This window comes from Ursus maritimus, unplaced genomic scaffold (assembly GCF_017311325.1).
Source record: "Ursus maritimus isolate PB19 unplaced genomic scaffold, ASM1731132v1 scaffold_18, whole genome shotgun sequence".
NCBI lineage: Eukaryota > Metazoa > Chordata > Mammalia > Carnivora > Ursidae > Ursus > Ursus maritimus.
Window position 1 is genome coordinate 4,491,375 of NW_024424230.1, and position 15,971 is coordinate 4,507,345.

At 52.7% G+C, this 15,971-nt stretch overlaps 2 protein-coding genes across 2 annotated transcripts in view; one reads left to right on the top strand and one right to left on the bottom strand.

The window, feature by feature from the left end:
* Window positions 1-10,767, top strand: part of DIPK1C (divergent protein kinase domain 1C) — a 19,131-nt gene extending 8,364 nt beyond the window's left edge. Inside the window, exons 2-4 of the mRNA XM_040632350.1 lie at window positions 287-970; window positions 5,253-5,417; window positions 8,033-10,767. Coding sequence (XP_040488284.1) covers window positions 287-970; window positions 5,253-5,417; window positions 8,033-8,251 — 1,068 coding nt within the window. The 3' untranslated portion in view covers window positions 8,252-10,767. The remainder of the gene's footprint in view (window positions 1-286; window positions 971-5,252; window positions 5,418-8,032) is intronic.
* CUNH18orf63 (chromosome unknown C18orf63 homolog) overlaps window positions 9,005-15,971 on the bottom strand; it is an 82,957-nt gene continuing 75,990 nt past the window's right edge. Inside the window, exons 15-16 of the mRNA XM_008685927.1 lie at window positions 11,180-11,371; window positions 9,005-9,282 (exon numbers count right to left, since the gene is read on the bottom strand). Of these exons, the coding sequence (XP_008684149.1) occupies window positions 9,005-9,282; window positions 11,180-11,371 (470 nt within the window). The remainder of the gene's footprint in view (window positions 9,283-11,179; window positions 11,372-15,971) is intronic.

The window sequence follows — 15,971 nt, forward strand, 5'->3', positions numbered from 1 at the left end:
GGGGGGGGGGGGGGGGGGGGGGGGGGGAGATTCTGCATCTCCCCTCCAGAGTCATGATTCTGAAGACCTGAGCTGGTTGAATGTCATAAATTTGAGACACTCCTCTAAGTCTCTCACTGAGTTACCCACTGGCGCAAATAGCCTGCGTGATTCACGTTCGTGAGGTTTCTCTCAACAGCTGATTAAAGCATCCTGCGCACAGGAAGCAACCTGGCCCCTTTCCTGCCCCGGGCCAGGGTTGGCTCGGCCCCTCCCGCCTGGTGACCCATTGTCCCCTTCCTTCCAGTGCCGGGAGTACGAGGGCGGGGTGCTGGTGGGAGACCTGTGTGAGGACCTGTGTGTGGCGGGGAAGCTGCTGTACCAGCGCTGTCTCTACTACGAGAGGGGCAAGAAGGTGCTGCAGGCCGACTGGCGCGGCCGGCCCATCATCCTCAAGTCCAAGGAGGAGGCCTTCTCCAGCTTCCAGCCGCTCAGCCTGCTGGAGGACGCAGCCGACGAGGGCGGCCAGGGCGTCCCCGAGGCAGAGCTGCTCCTGCTGGTGGCCGGCGAGGTCAAGAACGCCCTGGGCCTGGAGCTGTCCGGCGGCAGCCTGGGGCCGCTGTGGCCGGGCAGGCACGGACCTCGCTGGCGGGGGCAGCTGGCCAGCCTGTGGTCCCTGCTGCAGCAGGAGGAGTTCGTCCTCTTCAGCCTGCTGCAGGACCTGAGCCGGCACGCCCTGCCTGTGCTGGGCTCCTGCGGCCACTTCTACGCGGTGGAGTACCTGGCCGCTGGCAGCCCCCGCCATAGGGCCCTCTTCCCCCTTGATGGGGCTGCAGGGGCGCCCCAGGGCAGCCGGGGCCAGGCCAAGGCCGTCAGCGACATGGCGCTCAGCTTCCTGGACATGGTGAGCCACTTCGAGGACGACTTCTCTCACCGCCTCCACCTCTGCGACGTCAAGCCCGAAAACTTTGCCATCAGGAGTGACTTCACGGTGAGTGGTATGGGGAGGGGGTGTGTGTCCTGTGGGGGGCAGAGAATCTAGGAGAGGGTTTCTGAAATCTGGGCGGGGGGCACTGCCACCTTATGCAGGCTTCCAGCCTGGACGAGCCAGACCTGCCAGCGCACCTCCTTTGGGGTGTGAATGAGAGAATTTGGGGAACACATGCACCCTGCACCTCCCCAGGATTGGGAATGAAAATGAAAGTTTGTCCTCCCTGATGGTGCTTCTGGTTTCTCCAAAGCAGCTTCTTAGACCTAATTTGAAAGCAAACTCCTGCTGCGTGCAGAAAACCATCTTTAGGAGATGAGGAGCCATGGAGGATGACACAGAAAGCTGGCCTTTGGGGGCTCTGGTACCACAGCTAGCTGGAGGTTGCCGTTGGCACACTGCCCGTGCTCTGTGACAGTGTCAGGCTTTTCCCGACACTTTCCTCCTGGAGAGGTTCTAGTTAGTTCCCTTCCACGGGTGAGACATCCAGAGGGACAGCTGGAGTTCTAGGGCCTTCTCCCAGGGGACAGAGCTGCCCACGTGCAAGTGTCTGTTTCTGTGCTGTTCTGTAGAGGGTGGTGGAGTCCATCTCCCGCTCTGGGCAGTGCAGCTGTACAAGGACTTAAACGTGCCAGAAAAGCAGCAGGAGGGATTTCAGTATTTTATTATAAGATGACCCCCTCCTGCTTCCCCCCAGCTGGGCGAAACCCGAGCATCAGATTAATGCTGTGGTGACCCGGGTGCCCTAACACAGGTGTCCTTCCCCTGTGCTGGGACAAGGGCTGGGACCGCCTAAGAACAAGTAGATGTGGGTGTGGGGTGGGCATTGGGGCGGGGGCTGTGTCCTGGTCCTTCCTTCCCAAGCTGCAACAAGTTAGCTCGTAACTGCGAGTGCTGGCCAGTGAGGCCGACTTGACTGCAGCCACCCCAAAGGGCTGGTCATTGAGGGTGCTGGCTCATGGCAGAACAGTGCTCTTCAACCCAGTTAAAAACATAAAGGAACAAAAAGAGGGTTCTCTTCTGCCAGCCAAGGGCTTTCATGGCAGGGAGCATAGGAATGCCTTCTTAAAACAGCCTGAAATCTAGAAAACGAAACTTGACCCCTGTATCAACCCCTTCTCCAATCAAGCCTTTGTTACCGTGAAGAGCATTGTGGCAACTTGCCCAAATTGCTTTGTCCTAATGCCTTCCTTGTCCCTGGCTGCCCCAGAGGGATTGATCAGCCGGGGGTGGCTCCAAGTGTGGAAGGTAAAGAGTTGAGAGGTTCCGGAAGGCTCTGGGAAGTTCCTGGAGGGTCTGCGCTCTGGGTGGTGAGCTCTGGAGGAGTTCAGCTCCATCTGCAGTATCCTGAGCTCCACAAGATCTCTAGACATGGTCCAAGCTGTGAAGGGGAGGGGCACTCCAGGACTCTGCCAGCATATTTTTTGGAGGTGAAATCCTGGCCAAGCTTCCCTAATTCATGAGCAGAAAGTTTATGTAATGGACGTGAAGGACCATCATTCTCTTTCTCAGAAAAGTTCTGGGAACTTGGGCACCCCAAGGCCCTGGGAAAGGAGGTGTGGCGCGTCCGCTCACACCACTGGCTTTGGCAGTCATGGGGCCAGTGCTCATCTGACACCCGTGTCTTTATCCAGCAAGTACTACGGAGTGTCAGCGAGTGGAACTCCACAGGGGCAGTAACGGTGGAGGGAACTGCGAAGGTGACTGGGCTGGGTTCCCAGGAAAGGCTGTAGGAAGGAGGCTGACTGGTCTTCCCCGGGGAAAGGGCAACATGGCATGTTGCTGGCTCGTGCACAGCACTAGGGTTGTGCCTTCTAGTGTCTCGTGCATGATAGGCACGGAATAGCTGTTCAATGAAATAATAGCTGCACTTTTTGACCTAGCCCCAGCCTGTGTGCCCTGTGGACTGTGCTGGGGCACACAGGCCCTTGCCTCTGCCTGAGCTCTTCTCCTCTTCTCGAGGGTCCCCCTGGCTAATCCTGGCATTATTGACCTTACAGACGCTGAGTTTGTTAACTTCACCTATGATTTCACAACTTTAAATGAAACCCAGCAGTGTCAGCATCGCCAGAGAACTTGTTAGAAATGCAGATTTTCTGCCTCCCCCCAAGACCTGCTGGGTCCGACACTCTGGGGGTGGGACGCGGCGACTTGCAGTCATTCCCTCGCTCTGGGACCCCAATTACAGGCCCTGAGAATTTATCCAGCGCTTGCAAAGGAACAACTGAGAAACACCATTGCTTCGAGCCCCCAAATCATGGCCAGCAAGAGCTCCTTTCAAACAGACATGTGTCCTATGTGAGAGCCACACTTCTCAGTGGGGAATGAAACAATTCTCATCAACCCTTTCTAGTCTGATGCCGGGATGAAGTCTGATGAAGATGTGAGTTATGTCATTTCATGCAGGAAGAGTGTTAGGATTCTCCTGATATGATTAAAGAAACCATATGCAGGTCTTTCTGTTAGCTTGGTTACTGTTCTTATTTTAGGTGCTTGGAGTTATGCTTACAATAGTTGTAATCCATTCTGCACTATACGCTAAAAATAAAAAAAAATAAATCTGGCTCTCTCTGGGAGATGAGAAGGGAATAATCAGGAATGGGAGTGAGAAGTCACAAGGAGCTGAAAGTGTATGTAGGGGCCCAGGGGAGGTTGCGGAAATTGCCAGAAAGTATAGAAAGGAGGGAGGCTCTATAGTCCTGATAATAAATTACAAAGACGATAGATTCATGAGCACAGCCTAATATATTTTTAGTGTATTAGCTAAGGCTAAATAGCAAAATTAGTTATTTCTTTTGGCTAAATAATGAGAGATGAAAAATTGATTTAAATTGTAAGTTCTGTTTGCTGTGCCTGAATTAGTAATTAGGCAAAGCTCTTAAGTAGGGAAAAGTTCCCTGTTCTTTATGTTCATTATTCTTCATATATTTTGAAGGAAACTATTTTTCCTCTTCTGTTTTACTGAATCATCCCCCAAGGAAGTTTACTGCCTCTGGCATCACTCCTCAGTGAACAGCAAAAACCCAAAGCGGGGACTATAGCTTCTAACACCGCCGAGTTGCGGAGGAAATGGACCCCAGCCAAGGAGGCCTTGTGGAGATGTTACCAAAGGCAGAAGGAAGGGCTCACATTCAGAGAATGGCCTGTGAAGGCTTGTGAGACGCCCCAGACTCCATCAAATTCATCAAGTGTTCCAAAAGCTTTTTAATACCTCGAAGCTATGAACTGCTTGATTTGGGCAGACTCCAGGTTTTATCAAGTTTGAAATCATCTTTTCTTGTTTTTAAAATTCAGGTGGTGGAGGGAAATCTGCATAATGTAGATATTTTTCTTTTTTTCTGGTTTGGAAGCCTAGTTGGTTTGAAGCCAAGAAGATAAATCTTGAAATTCCAGGGGGTCAATTCTGGGCTCACGCTGACAGCGACAGTTAGTATTTGATGCTGTTGGATCAGGGTCCATATGCATCAGCCCTAATGCAAGAGGTCTGACGCTGCCTTTCGCAGCCACGTTTCCGTCCAGTAGTCCGTAGGAAACCAGTGGACTCAGGTCACCTCTCGGGCACAAGGAGACAGCGTAGGTCCTGCCCACCCACTTTCACTGTCACACCCACAGACCTGCCCCAGGAGGTCGGTTTCTTCATTGTTGATATTCATGGGGATAAACTACCTGGGTCTCACAGCTTTTATAATGCTGACCCTTGAAGGTTGGAGGCCAAAGTGATACAGCAATGGAGGGGGAATTAATTTATTTTTAAGACATTTCAGATATTCTACTTTTTGTTTTTTTAAAGATTCATTTGAGAGAGAGAGCAAGTGAGCATGGGGTGAGGGTCAGAGGGAGAGAGAATCCTCAAGCAGACTCTGCACTGAGTGTGGAGCCGACCCGGGGCTCGATCCCAGGACCCTGAGATCACCACCTGACCGAGCATCAGACCCTTAACTGACTGAGCCAGCCAGGTGCCCCTCAGAGATCCTACTTTCAGAGCTGAAAAAGTGTTGAAAGTTGAAAAGCGATACTTCTAGTTATGGTTCCAAATCCTAGGCTTTCCCCAGTGACAGCAAAAGTCCTTATTGCGGCAAAAGCCTTGCAATATGGTCAGTGCCGGGTGCTTGTGTGAATAAAGCACGTGCCCCCAGCACGGATGGGCTCCTGTTTCTGGCAGGCAGAGCTCTGTGACCCCACACCCCGCAGGTGCCTGCGCTGCCCACAGGGAACGGAGGCGCCCCGGCTCCCGCAGTGCTGAGCCTCAGCGCCCTGTGACGGCCATGTGCTGTGTTGGTTACAGGTGGTGGCCATCGACGTGGACATGGCCTTTTTTGAACCTAAAATGAGGGAAATTCTCGAGCAGAACTGCACGGGAGATGAAGACTGCAATTTCTTTGACTGTTTTTCAAAGTGTGATTTGCGCATCAACAAGTGCGGAGCAGAACGAGTCAACAGCAACCTGCAGGTAGGGGCCGCCCCGCTGGGCTGGGGACATCGCGTTCTCCGGGAGCGCGCGGCACTCCGCTCCTGGGGCCCAGGTCACCCCTTCCATGCCACCTGGGCTCCATGTGCTCAGCGGGTACAGGGACAGTAGGAGGCAGTGTCGTCTGCCCCACGGGGTTGTCGGCCAAATGACCTCATGGGGGTCTCCTGCATGCAGCAGCCAGCCGACCCCATTGCTGGGCTCCCCGTCTCCTAACGTATTCCTTTTCTAACTTAAAATTCTACTCAAAAAAAATATCCCTGCCCCAACTGACAGAGCAAAAGAACAGAATTTTTTTAAATTTCAGAGACGGACATAACGACAGGTAGCTCTCGGGCCAGCAGAAGTTAGCTGGGTTATGCAGGAATGGTGCCGGTCAGCCCGGTAGCTCCAATTTCACTCCTGCCTAAACTAACTTCCAGAGGGCTCAAGTATTTACTCACAAAAAATAGGATGCTAAATGTACCAGAGAAAAACTGGGAGAATTTAAAATATTACCCGAGAGTAAGGAAGGCCTTTCTGAGTATGGAACGCAGCTCAGAGGCCACAGGAAGAACACGTGACCAATTTCACTATCTTGAAAATATCCATATAGTGGAAACAAAACAAAAGAAAATCCCCCCCCCCCGTAAATACGAGCAAAATTTAAAAGTTAAATGAGAAAATGGGCAAAATGCTTGCAATTGCTGGTACAGGTCAGGAGAGCAGGGGACAGAGGGGTCCTCATGCACCCGCTGCTGTCGAGGCTCAGAGAGTGTCCCCCAGCACTGTCCTTCCCCACCGGAGTTTCTGTGCCATGGCTACTCCATGTGCCAGGACCAGCGTCCAGGGACTGGGCAGTGGGAGCAGGGGCATACACAAAGCCCCGTCTCCAGCCTCAGTAAGGAGCACTGGAGGATTTCCTTCTCCCTCAGATCCGTGGAGGTGTGGTCCCCAGGAACGCACCTCAATAAATCCCTGCCTACAAACCTCCCTCTTAGAGTCCACTCTCCTGGAAGCCAACCAAAGCAAGGGGATGTCCTGACAATATAAAAAGTGCCTGCGAATTAATATGAAAAAGGCCAACTATCTTATGGAAGTGTGAGCAAAGGACATCAACTTGACCATTCACTGGAAAGAAAGCACAAATAACTTTCACCCTGAATGCTAAGAACAATTCAAATCAAACCATTTTCACCCATCAGTTGGCAAAAGTGAAAGATAACACACGTTCGGTAGGCAGTGGGGGAGGTGAGTGTTCTCGCCATACCTTGCTGTGGGAGTGTATCTCAGGACAACTTTCACAGGGTCGACTGGGCAACATCTACCAAAACAAGAAATGCACATACCTCTAGGCCCAGAAATTTCATTTCTAGAAATTTAGTCACATATGGAAAGTGAAAATGGCATACATGAAAGAGATATATTGCAGCATTGTTCATTATAGCAAAAGTTAGTAAACAGACTCAACTTCCACCAACAGGGAATAGTTCAAAAATTTATGATCTATCCACACATTTGAGGTGCAGTCACGAAAGCAAACAGAAGATCCTTGTAAGAATCAACATGGAAGGCTCCCCCTGGTATTTGGTTAAGTGAGAGTGGAAGCTGTAGACCAGTGTGTAATAAACTGCCTTTTGTGCAAAGTGGAAGGAAAGAAGCAGCATGTACGGGCTTGTGTGCACGTACTCTGTCTAGAAGGATATTCAAGGAAGGGGTCACCTCCCAGAGCCAGGAGCAGAGTGTCTGATGGTCAGGAGCAGCTTGGAGACCCAGGACTTACATATGGTCTGTCCTTGGGGACATTTAACATTTTTGCACGTGGATTATCAATTCAAAACAGAACTAAGGTAATTTGTTTTTAAAAAGAATCGTCGCCATTGCAGGGAGTGGGAAACAGAAGTCGGTTGCTTGTCTTCTATGGAAAGTGGCTTCACAACACTGAGGCCTCTGTTCAGTGAGTCCGAGACAGTGTGACTCAGAAAAGGAAAGCACATTAATTAGTCCTGCATGGCAGTCGCTCCCAGCAGGAGGGACCTGTGAAAGCTGTGGGAAAAGGGCCGTGCATTTAAGTGGAGGATTTAAGGAGACCTGCGGATTCGGGGGAGTTTCACACCCTCTTAGAATTCTAGGCTGTGAGATGGTGGCTTAATTTTTCACTTCAGCTCCTGAAATAAACGGGTTCAAAGTCCCTTCTAGGACAGTCTTTTCTCCACGCATCTCAACATGCGATCGTGTTTGCTGACAACTTCTCCCCACACGTCACCAGACCCTTGGAACAACCCTGTCAGGTGGTCATCGCACGTTCCGGTGACCCACTTATGGCCGAGCAAGTCCTCAGCGACGTGGTGACCCAGCCGAGGGGCCGCTCCTTACGCGGCACGTGCTGCCGTGCACTCCTGCTCCCTTCTCTCTTCAGAAGTGTATTCAGTGACCCAGGCCTCCCCGTCTGCTCCGGGGCTGGACGTGGGGCTCGATTCCTGGTGCTGAGCGGCTCGGGTTCTGCACGGGAAGGCCCCTTAGGGATGAGACCATCCCTGTGGGAAGAGGCCTCCCCGAAGGCACAGGGGTGTGGGGGTTGCCGCCCTGCACTAACCGCGCTGTCTGCTGTCCCTCAGGTCATCTGTGACAAGATATTCCGCCACTGGTTTTCCTCGGGTCTCGGGAGCTCAGGCCTATCCTTCCCGCTGCAGCAACAGTTGCGGGAGGCGGTGCAGGAATGCGCCGACCCCCGGCGCACCGCCCGCAGCCCCCCGAGAGCAGCCTCCGATGTGTTCTGGAAGCTTCGGCGCCTCCTTCGAGCCACGCAGAGAGAACTGCAGGAGGCGGAGAAGTAGTGGCTACTGTGGCCTCGGGCGGATTCCCTCCAGTTCACAGTTGCAAGGAGGAGACATTCCTCTAGGCAAACGACAGCCCCCGCCGGTGTCCCCATGTCCCTGTGCTCTCCTGTGGAGCCAGAGGTTGATGCTCTGCGGACTCCACACCGGCGGCCATGACAGGCACTTCTTCTCTCTTCTCCTGGCCTCATTCACTCTTGTTTGGGGCTGCCACCCTGGCCTCGACCCGTCACCCCTATAAAGATGACACGAGGGAGGAGGGCGCAGAGTGGTTCACTTCTGGAGCCTCTCAGTCAGGAAACGGCACAGACCCTGTGTGCCGTTACTCTGAGGAACGTGCTGGGCTCCATGGCCAGAGCGGGAGCGTTGCAGCTGGCCTCCCTGCCATCATTCCCGCCTTCCAAAACATGCACGTGAGTGTGTGCACATGAGCAAGTGCAGGTGTTTGCATAGGTGCACTGGCACGAGTGCGTGTGCATGAGTGTGCACGAGTGTGAGTTGTACCAGCGTGTGCATGCCGACGGGAGTGTGAGCAGGTGAGTGTGGGAGGCTCTGGGGTAGGGGAAGGCGGTTTCCCCAGCTTGCCTTCTGGGTCAGCTTGCCTGGCTGCAATTTGAAATTATACATAATAAAAAACAAAAGTTCCATCTTTAGGACACATCACTTGTAATGAGAGGCTGTGTAAGGACAGCATATAGCAGTTTTCGTCTGGAGGAGCGCATTGAGTTTATGGATTGTGTTTTAGGGAGCGCTTTACCGCTTGCCCCAGAGAATCTGAAATAGCTCGAGTGCCGAGGTCAGGCATCGACTTCGGGCGGGGTCAAAGGCCAGCACCTTCCTGTCTATGAAATGAATACCAAGTCCTAGGCGCCACGCCGGGCTGGCGATGCCGACAGCGGAGTCCTGGTAAAGCTCTCCTGCAGGGGCCGAGAATCGAGGAAGCCTCCTTGCGGTCTGTCCCCGGGCAGACGGATGAAGCCACGGGGAGCCAGCCAGGCGCCACTGGGAGGGAACTCGGTTGTACTGCGCACCTGGGGGCAGCAGGTGCACCACAAGTGACTGGCTGGTCTCCCTAAAAGTAAATTGAGAAAGACGCTAGGAGAGGAGAAGGAAGTTGTTGATGGCTTACAAATCAAAGAAGACAAAGTGATCTGAAGTTAAAAAAAATCACAGATTGACAAATTCCAAGTGATTTCTCTTGTCCTCGCCCAGCCCCTTCCCGTGGAGACAAAGGGGAATCCCGTACCTATGTTCATCTGGATGCATTTCTCCAGGCCCTGCCCCGAGCCCTCGCCTGGGCTCACTTGGACCGTCTGCGAGGGAGAGAAAACCGAAGGCCCCACCCCCTCTGAGTTCTGTGACTCCCGAGCACTCCTGTTTGAGTGCCCATGGCCACCTGCAGTCCCACCCTCACCTGTCACCACCGGCACTCTAATCGTGTGTATGAATGACTTGCTCTGCATTTGGTCTTTGGCGGGAAGAAAAAGCTGTGACAACCACTTTTGTGGCAGAAGGTATATTAAAACTAGTTTGATGCACAGCCCTTGGACTAGTAGATTCTACAAGAAGAGAACTGGCTCCTGTCTACTGGGTGGAGACCCCTGTGTGTCCAGGGCTGTGCTCTGTGCAGTGGTTTTCTGCAGTGGGGAGGGTCCCTGTGAACCCTGCGAACCTGCTGGTCAGCTTCTGTCTGGAGTGAGGTTTGCATGAAACGGGATGTGAAATGAAGGGTGAGCGAGCAAGCGAGGGGCAGGGGCTCTCCGTCTGTGTCCCTACGACAGTTGGCTTCTGCAGTGGGACAGCAAGCGGGTCTCCTGTGGGCTGACCCTGGGATTGCAGCCCTTCAGTAGCGTTGGCTCTGAGCCAGCTGACCGGGCAGCAAAGCTGGGTCAGGAAAGGGAAAATGTTCCTTTTCATTTAGACCAAAATGGAAGCAAATGTTTTTGTTTATCATGGAGACTATGCAACATGTAATTACCCAACACAATGGTTTTCTTGTTGCTGAAAAGGAGCAGTTTTATCCCTTTCCCCTGTATTTGACCACCCGTGTCTCTCTGTCACACATACGCACACGCACACACGAGCTCCCCTTTCCCATCCACCTGGAGAATTCCGTGAAACAGCAGTCACTCCTAAACTATCTGTGGTGGGTTTTCTTTTTCTTTTTGAACAATCTCAAACCCTTGCAAAACCATGCTTTCATATAATACAATCAACAAACACGGCTGTGTCCGCATTTAATATTTTTAATGTGACAAGTGAGATTGTCTCTTGCTGATCTGATTGAGCAACTGCCCTACTTGCAGGGGAAAGGCCTACATCAATGATTCTGTGTTCTGTTTAGTGACACGCAGAGTGGAGAGAACTCTCCCGGGCTGTGTCCTCAGAGCAGGGAGCCCAGCAGGGGCGGGCTCCTCCTTTTTCAGTTTTACCCAAATTAATGCAAGTGGTGCTCCATCCATCTCCAGTCCCACATTATGAGTCTGTTTTCACCATGTTTCTTGATAAAATATGCTTAAAATTTCTTTTGATGAAATGACTCCAGATTGTATGCCTGTTGGGTTACAGCTGAGACATATTGTAACTGCCCAGAAATTAAATTGTAGGGGCTGCTGACCACATGAAAAGACTGGTCAGGAAGGGGTTGGATGGCCCCTAATGTCACGTGGCTACAAACATTTCTAAACCATGCCAGTTCTCATCTTCTCACAGGGAGGGAGTAGCAAGCACTTCGCAGATGTGCCACCTCCGAGAAGTCCCCCAAGCCTGCCCCGGCACCATGCTCAACAGCAGCCTGCCCAGCCGCCCAGGATGAATGCCCAGGATGAAACTTTGATTTGGAAGCTGTTCGTTGAGCAGCTGGGGGTGGGGGAGTTCGGCTGGAATTTTTGGAAGCTGAGGACCATATAAAGGGGCCGTCCCTCTTACCGTCCGGGCACTGCAGTGGGGAGACAGATGCCAATCTGATGGCAGCACTTATAAGCTGTCCCAGCTTTCGGACTCTGGAGCTTGTGCCGTAGTCTTGGTCCTGATGTTGGTCCTGACCCTCCCCGTGTGTTTTTCCAGGGGAGTGCACCTCATTCTGCTGCAGAGCACTGAAGCCGAGCTTCATGAGAAATCCTACAGGAAGATGTGAAGCGTAGAGCAGATGCGTTTGCTGGGGTCCCCACTCTGTTTCTTGATGGGGCCCCTGACCTGGTCAGAAGTTCCAGGAGCTTTGCTTCCTGTCTTTAGGGTACGTCTCGGAGCTGTGGAACATGCTGGTCTTCCTCTCGAGGTGCCCTGGGTCCACCAGCGTCCCATGTTCGCTCGGCATGAACTCTGGGATCAGACCATCTGAAGTTCTCTCTGAGTAACACCATTTATCAGTGTGTGACATCGGGTAGGTTAGTTCACTCTCTCTGCCTCAATTTCCCGATCTGTGAATGTATTAAAGGTTGGAATCCCTCGTCTGGGGGGGTTGCTGAGGACCGAATGAGGCCCTGTGTGGGTGTGTGGGCATGCCTCAAGAGCTCTGTCACCCCTAGTTATTTTCAGCCACTCGAAGCCACAAGGCTGGCTTTGGGGGAGGGATATAATGTCTGCCGTTTCTCTCCCCACTTTTCCCTGTCTCCTTCCTCAGCAAAGGCTCCTCTCCCTCTTTGTCTAATGATCTGTGAGCTGTGAGGACAGTCCCTGGGTCCTGGTCACACAGGGTGGATCCTAACCCAGGGCTTCTTGGCCAAGGGGGCCTGGGCCCCCCTCACGTCCAGGGGAACCAGAACCTCAGGTGGGTGCGGGCGTATGGCCTTCCATAAAGGACGTCAGCAGACGCTGGTACACATGCCCCGGCTGGAGGCTGGTAGAGAGCTTGTGCGGCAGACTGTTTGTGCCCCACCCAGAATTCCTGTGCTGAAACCGAATTCCCCGTGGTGCTGGTGCTAGCAGGCAGGGCCTTTGGGAGATGATTAGGTCATGAGGGTGGAGCTCGAGTCATGGGATTAGTGGCCTTATAAGAAGAGATACCCGAGGGCCAGGCTCCCGGCCCTCCCCTCCCCATCTCGGTCCCCTCCCCTTCCCGTCCTCCCCCTTCCTGTCTGCCCTGTGTCTCCTCGCTTGGCCCTATGAGGACGCAATGAGAAGGCAGCTGAGAACCATGAACAAAGCTCCCACCAGGAACTGAACTGGCTGGCACCTTGGTTTTGGACATTGAGCCCCCAGAACCATGAGAAACAGACGTGTGTTGTTCAGAAGACACCCCATCTGTGGCATTTAGTTACAGCAGCCCGAGCGGAACGGGACGGCCTCCCAGCTCTCGCTCCTGCCTGAAAGCTGTTCTCAGCAGTGCAGGTGTGCCTGCCAGGAGCCCTCCAGGCCATGAGCGGAGCAGAGCCACGGCTGCCAAGGGCGCTGCTCCCACTTAACCCTGGGCACAGGGGCAGCAGCAACTCAATGATCAACGGCCATGAAGAAAAGAGCTAGCTGCTCCCGGCCCATCTGAGCACGATGGGAGGGTTTGCATGCAGCACGGCTCCCCCTCACCTGCTTGGCCCCCCAAGAAGACAGCACATGACACCCAGCTAGCACCTGGCCACCACGTGTTGGGAGGCTCTGACCCTGCAAAGGATGCCATGTGTATACACTCCTTCTCCCAGAGGGTTTATTTGCTCTCAACCCCCTGAGCTTGTTAATGCTTCAAAAAGGCATTTCAGCCAGGGCTGCACTCAGGGACCAGGGAGGAGCCAGCCCTTGGCTGTGTGTTTAAAAACCACACTGGGGTACCGGGGCTCAGGGCCCCACCCTGATTTCGACGTCCTCTTTTTTCCCGTAATAGAAACAGGAGAGGGGCAACATGCTGCCGTAGCTATCAAGCAACTCTGCACAAACGAGCAGTTCTGATTTTTAAAGTTGATTAACATGAAAAGATCACAATTGTAGCATTTACGGAGTCAATTGTGAAAAGAAACACTGGAAATTACAACCGCATTGGCAAGTGCGAGGTGTTTGGTCATTACAGTTCTGGGTAACAATGAAACAAAACACATCTCAAGAACTTTCTGGAGAAAAGCACCGTGAGAAACACCCCGTCTTCCCCTTTATGTTGTTCCAAAGCAGCTGATCATCTGGGTCGGTTTTCACAAGAGGAGTGAATCCCCTCAGAGCCACCTTAAATTATTTTTTCTCTAGCCCTGCTTCCTTTTTTTGCTATGTGTCAGGACAAGCAAATGGACAGGCTTTTGAGTTGAAGTCAGTTGTGCTCATGGAAGCCTCTTGAGCCTGGAGCCAGACCTTGGGTTAAGGTTCTGCTTCTCGTGCTGGCTAGTTGTATAACTTTGGGAGCCAATTACCGGCTGCCTCCATCTTCTCTCTTGCGAAATGGAATACCAATGTTCTCCAGGGAACGAATGAGATAAATACGCTAAAAGAGTCTGGAACTTGGCAGGGGTTAATGCACAGATCAAAAGTTTCCCTCTGAAATGCATGATTTTTAATCCACATTAGCCATTTAAATCAGCCCCACATGGCCCATGCTGCTGAAGGGAGCTCCCTAAGACTAAGGACAGAGCAGAAGGGGGGCTGGCCAGGTCCGAGGGACGTGGCCCTGTATGGGGCGGACCAGAACAGAGCTCAGGGAGGCATTCCATGACAGGCATCGAAGGCACCCTTGACTTATTTGTAACTCCCCAAAGGCAGTTTTTCTCTCATCGTTTCAGTCTACAGCTGAGGGAACCCTGTCTCTTATGTCAAGAACAATGTGCCTGGTCCGTAGAAAACACACTGAGAAGTTGAGCTGTTCACGACTTAGTTTATGATTATGATAAGGACTTCTACACAAGCAGCCTGGGCTGTAACTACTATGGGGAGTTGGGAAGAACGCTTGGGTCCACCCAGAGCAGGGTCTTAGTAACAACAGCAAGAGCCGCAGGGGTGATGTTGCAGCCCTGGCGTCAGCGTAGCTCTGTCTGAACAGGATTGCTTGATACCGAGAACCCTGCAACAGTGTTTTCCCTGAGTTGTCCAAACACCTGCTTCAGAATCCTCTGGAGACCTCTTCAAAATGCACATTCCAAGGTCTGCAATCACAGTCTCTGAGCCCCTAGTTAACAAATTCCCGACTGGTGGTCCCCTGGCATTGCTGCCCTGAGTCTCCAGCTGCCTGGCTTCGCAGAAAGTGCCATGTTGTCCCCATTTAGCTGGGCAGTGGCCCCTCTGACAGCTCCTTGCTCCCTCAGTCTGAGTCCAAGGAGAATGCCCCAAGCTGATGACAAGGACACGAGGTGTGTGATTTGGGGACCAGCTCTTTGACTCTCTCCCACTCCACCTTCGTTGCCAAAGCTGGAGTTACCCCAAAAGAAATCTCTGGTCTGGGCGAGCAGAATTCTCAGATATTTCCCGTGGTCACGTTTAAAAACACAGTGAAGCCGTGTGGCCATTTTCAGGAGCTGGAGAAGGTTCTCCCGTGCATGCTTCTGCTCCTCTTCTTACTTGCATGACCGCATCTCACCCCTCATGTTTCTGAAGATGTCGGTGTTTTGCTCTGGTTTTCCAGTGGCGATGATGAACGACTCGGAGGCTCTCGTGCCCTCCGGCCTGTGCTTCTGAGCAGGGCAGCCCCTGGGTGCTCTGGAAGCGTCGCTTGTCTGGAGAGGACCCAGCTGGCCTGGCTGAGACCCAGCCACCACCTCACCTTCCTTGAAACCGAGTCTCCAAGGCCTGCACCCCATCTTCTGGGAGCCTGAGCGCGCAGGCCAGGCTCTGTCCATCGACACGGCTCGGGAGACTTCAGCTCACCCGCTGGAGGGCAGGACAGTGACCTACAGCTAGAGGCCCTCTTTCTACAGCAAGGGTTGAGAAAAAAGAGGCAAAGAGCAGAAGAAATGGAGCTTGTACTTGAAGAGTGAGGTCGATGCAATCCAAGTTTTTTCCCTTGTGGTACAATATATCCGAGATTTACCATTTTAAGTGTACAGTTCAGTGGCATTATGCAGCTTGCCGTGTTGTATGGCCATCGCCACTGTCCGCCTCCAGACCTCTGGTAGCATCCCAAACGGACTCTCTGGACCCACCAAACACAATCCCCTGCCCCCAGCCTCTGGCGACCAGCCTCCTGTCTCCCGGATCTGCCTACGCTAGAGACCTCGCAGAAGTGGGATCCCACGCTTCTTTTTGTGTCTGGCCTATTTCACTCAGCGTCACGGCCTCGGGGTTCATCCCTGTCACAGCGCGTCAGGATGCTGTGACTTTTTACGGCACTGTAGTTTTCCGTTGTGGGGATGTGGCACCACCCACAAAGTTTTGTCTCCAGCCTGGTTGTGATTCACTTCACCAGGCTTGGGATCACGGATCTGAGCCGAAGTCTGATTCCACTGCGGGCCCAGTGCGTGTGAGCGAGGGCAAGTCCCCGAGCCTACGCTACCAACCCCGGATAATAGTCCCCACTCGGCATCAGGCAAGATGGAAGAACAAGGTCACAAAGGTCTCTCCCAGGGCCCCTTCCAGAACCCCAAGCTCAGTGCGGGCGCACCTCGTCTTACCGCACTTCACGGATGGTGTGTTTTCTACAAGGGCAGCGAGCAAATCTATTGGTACCATTTTTCCAGCAGCATTTGTTCACTTCCTGTCTCTGCATCACATTTTGGTAATTCTCCCAGAATTTCAAAATTTCTAATTATTATATTTGTTACAGTGACCTGTGACCAGTGCTTATCAGCTACTGAAAGCTCAGATGATGTTTAGCACT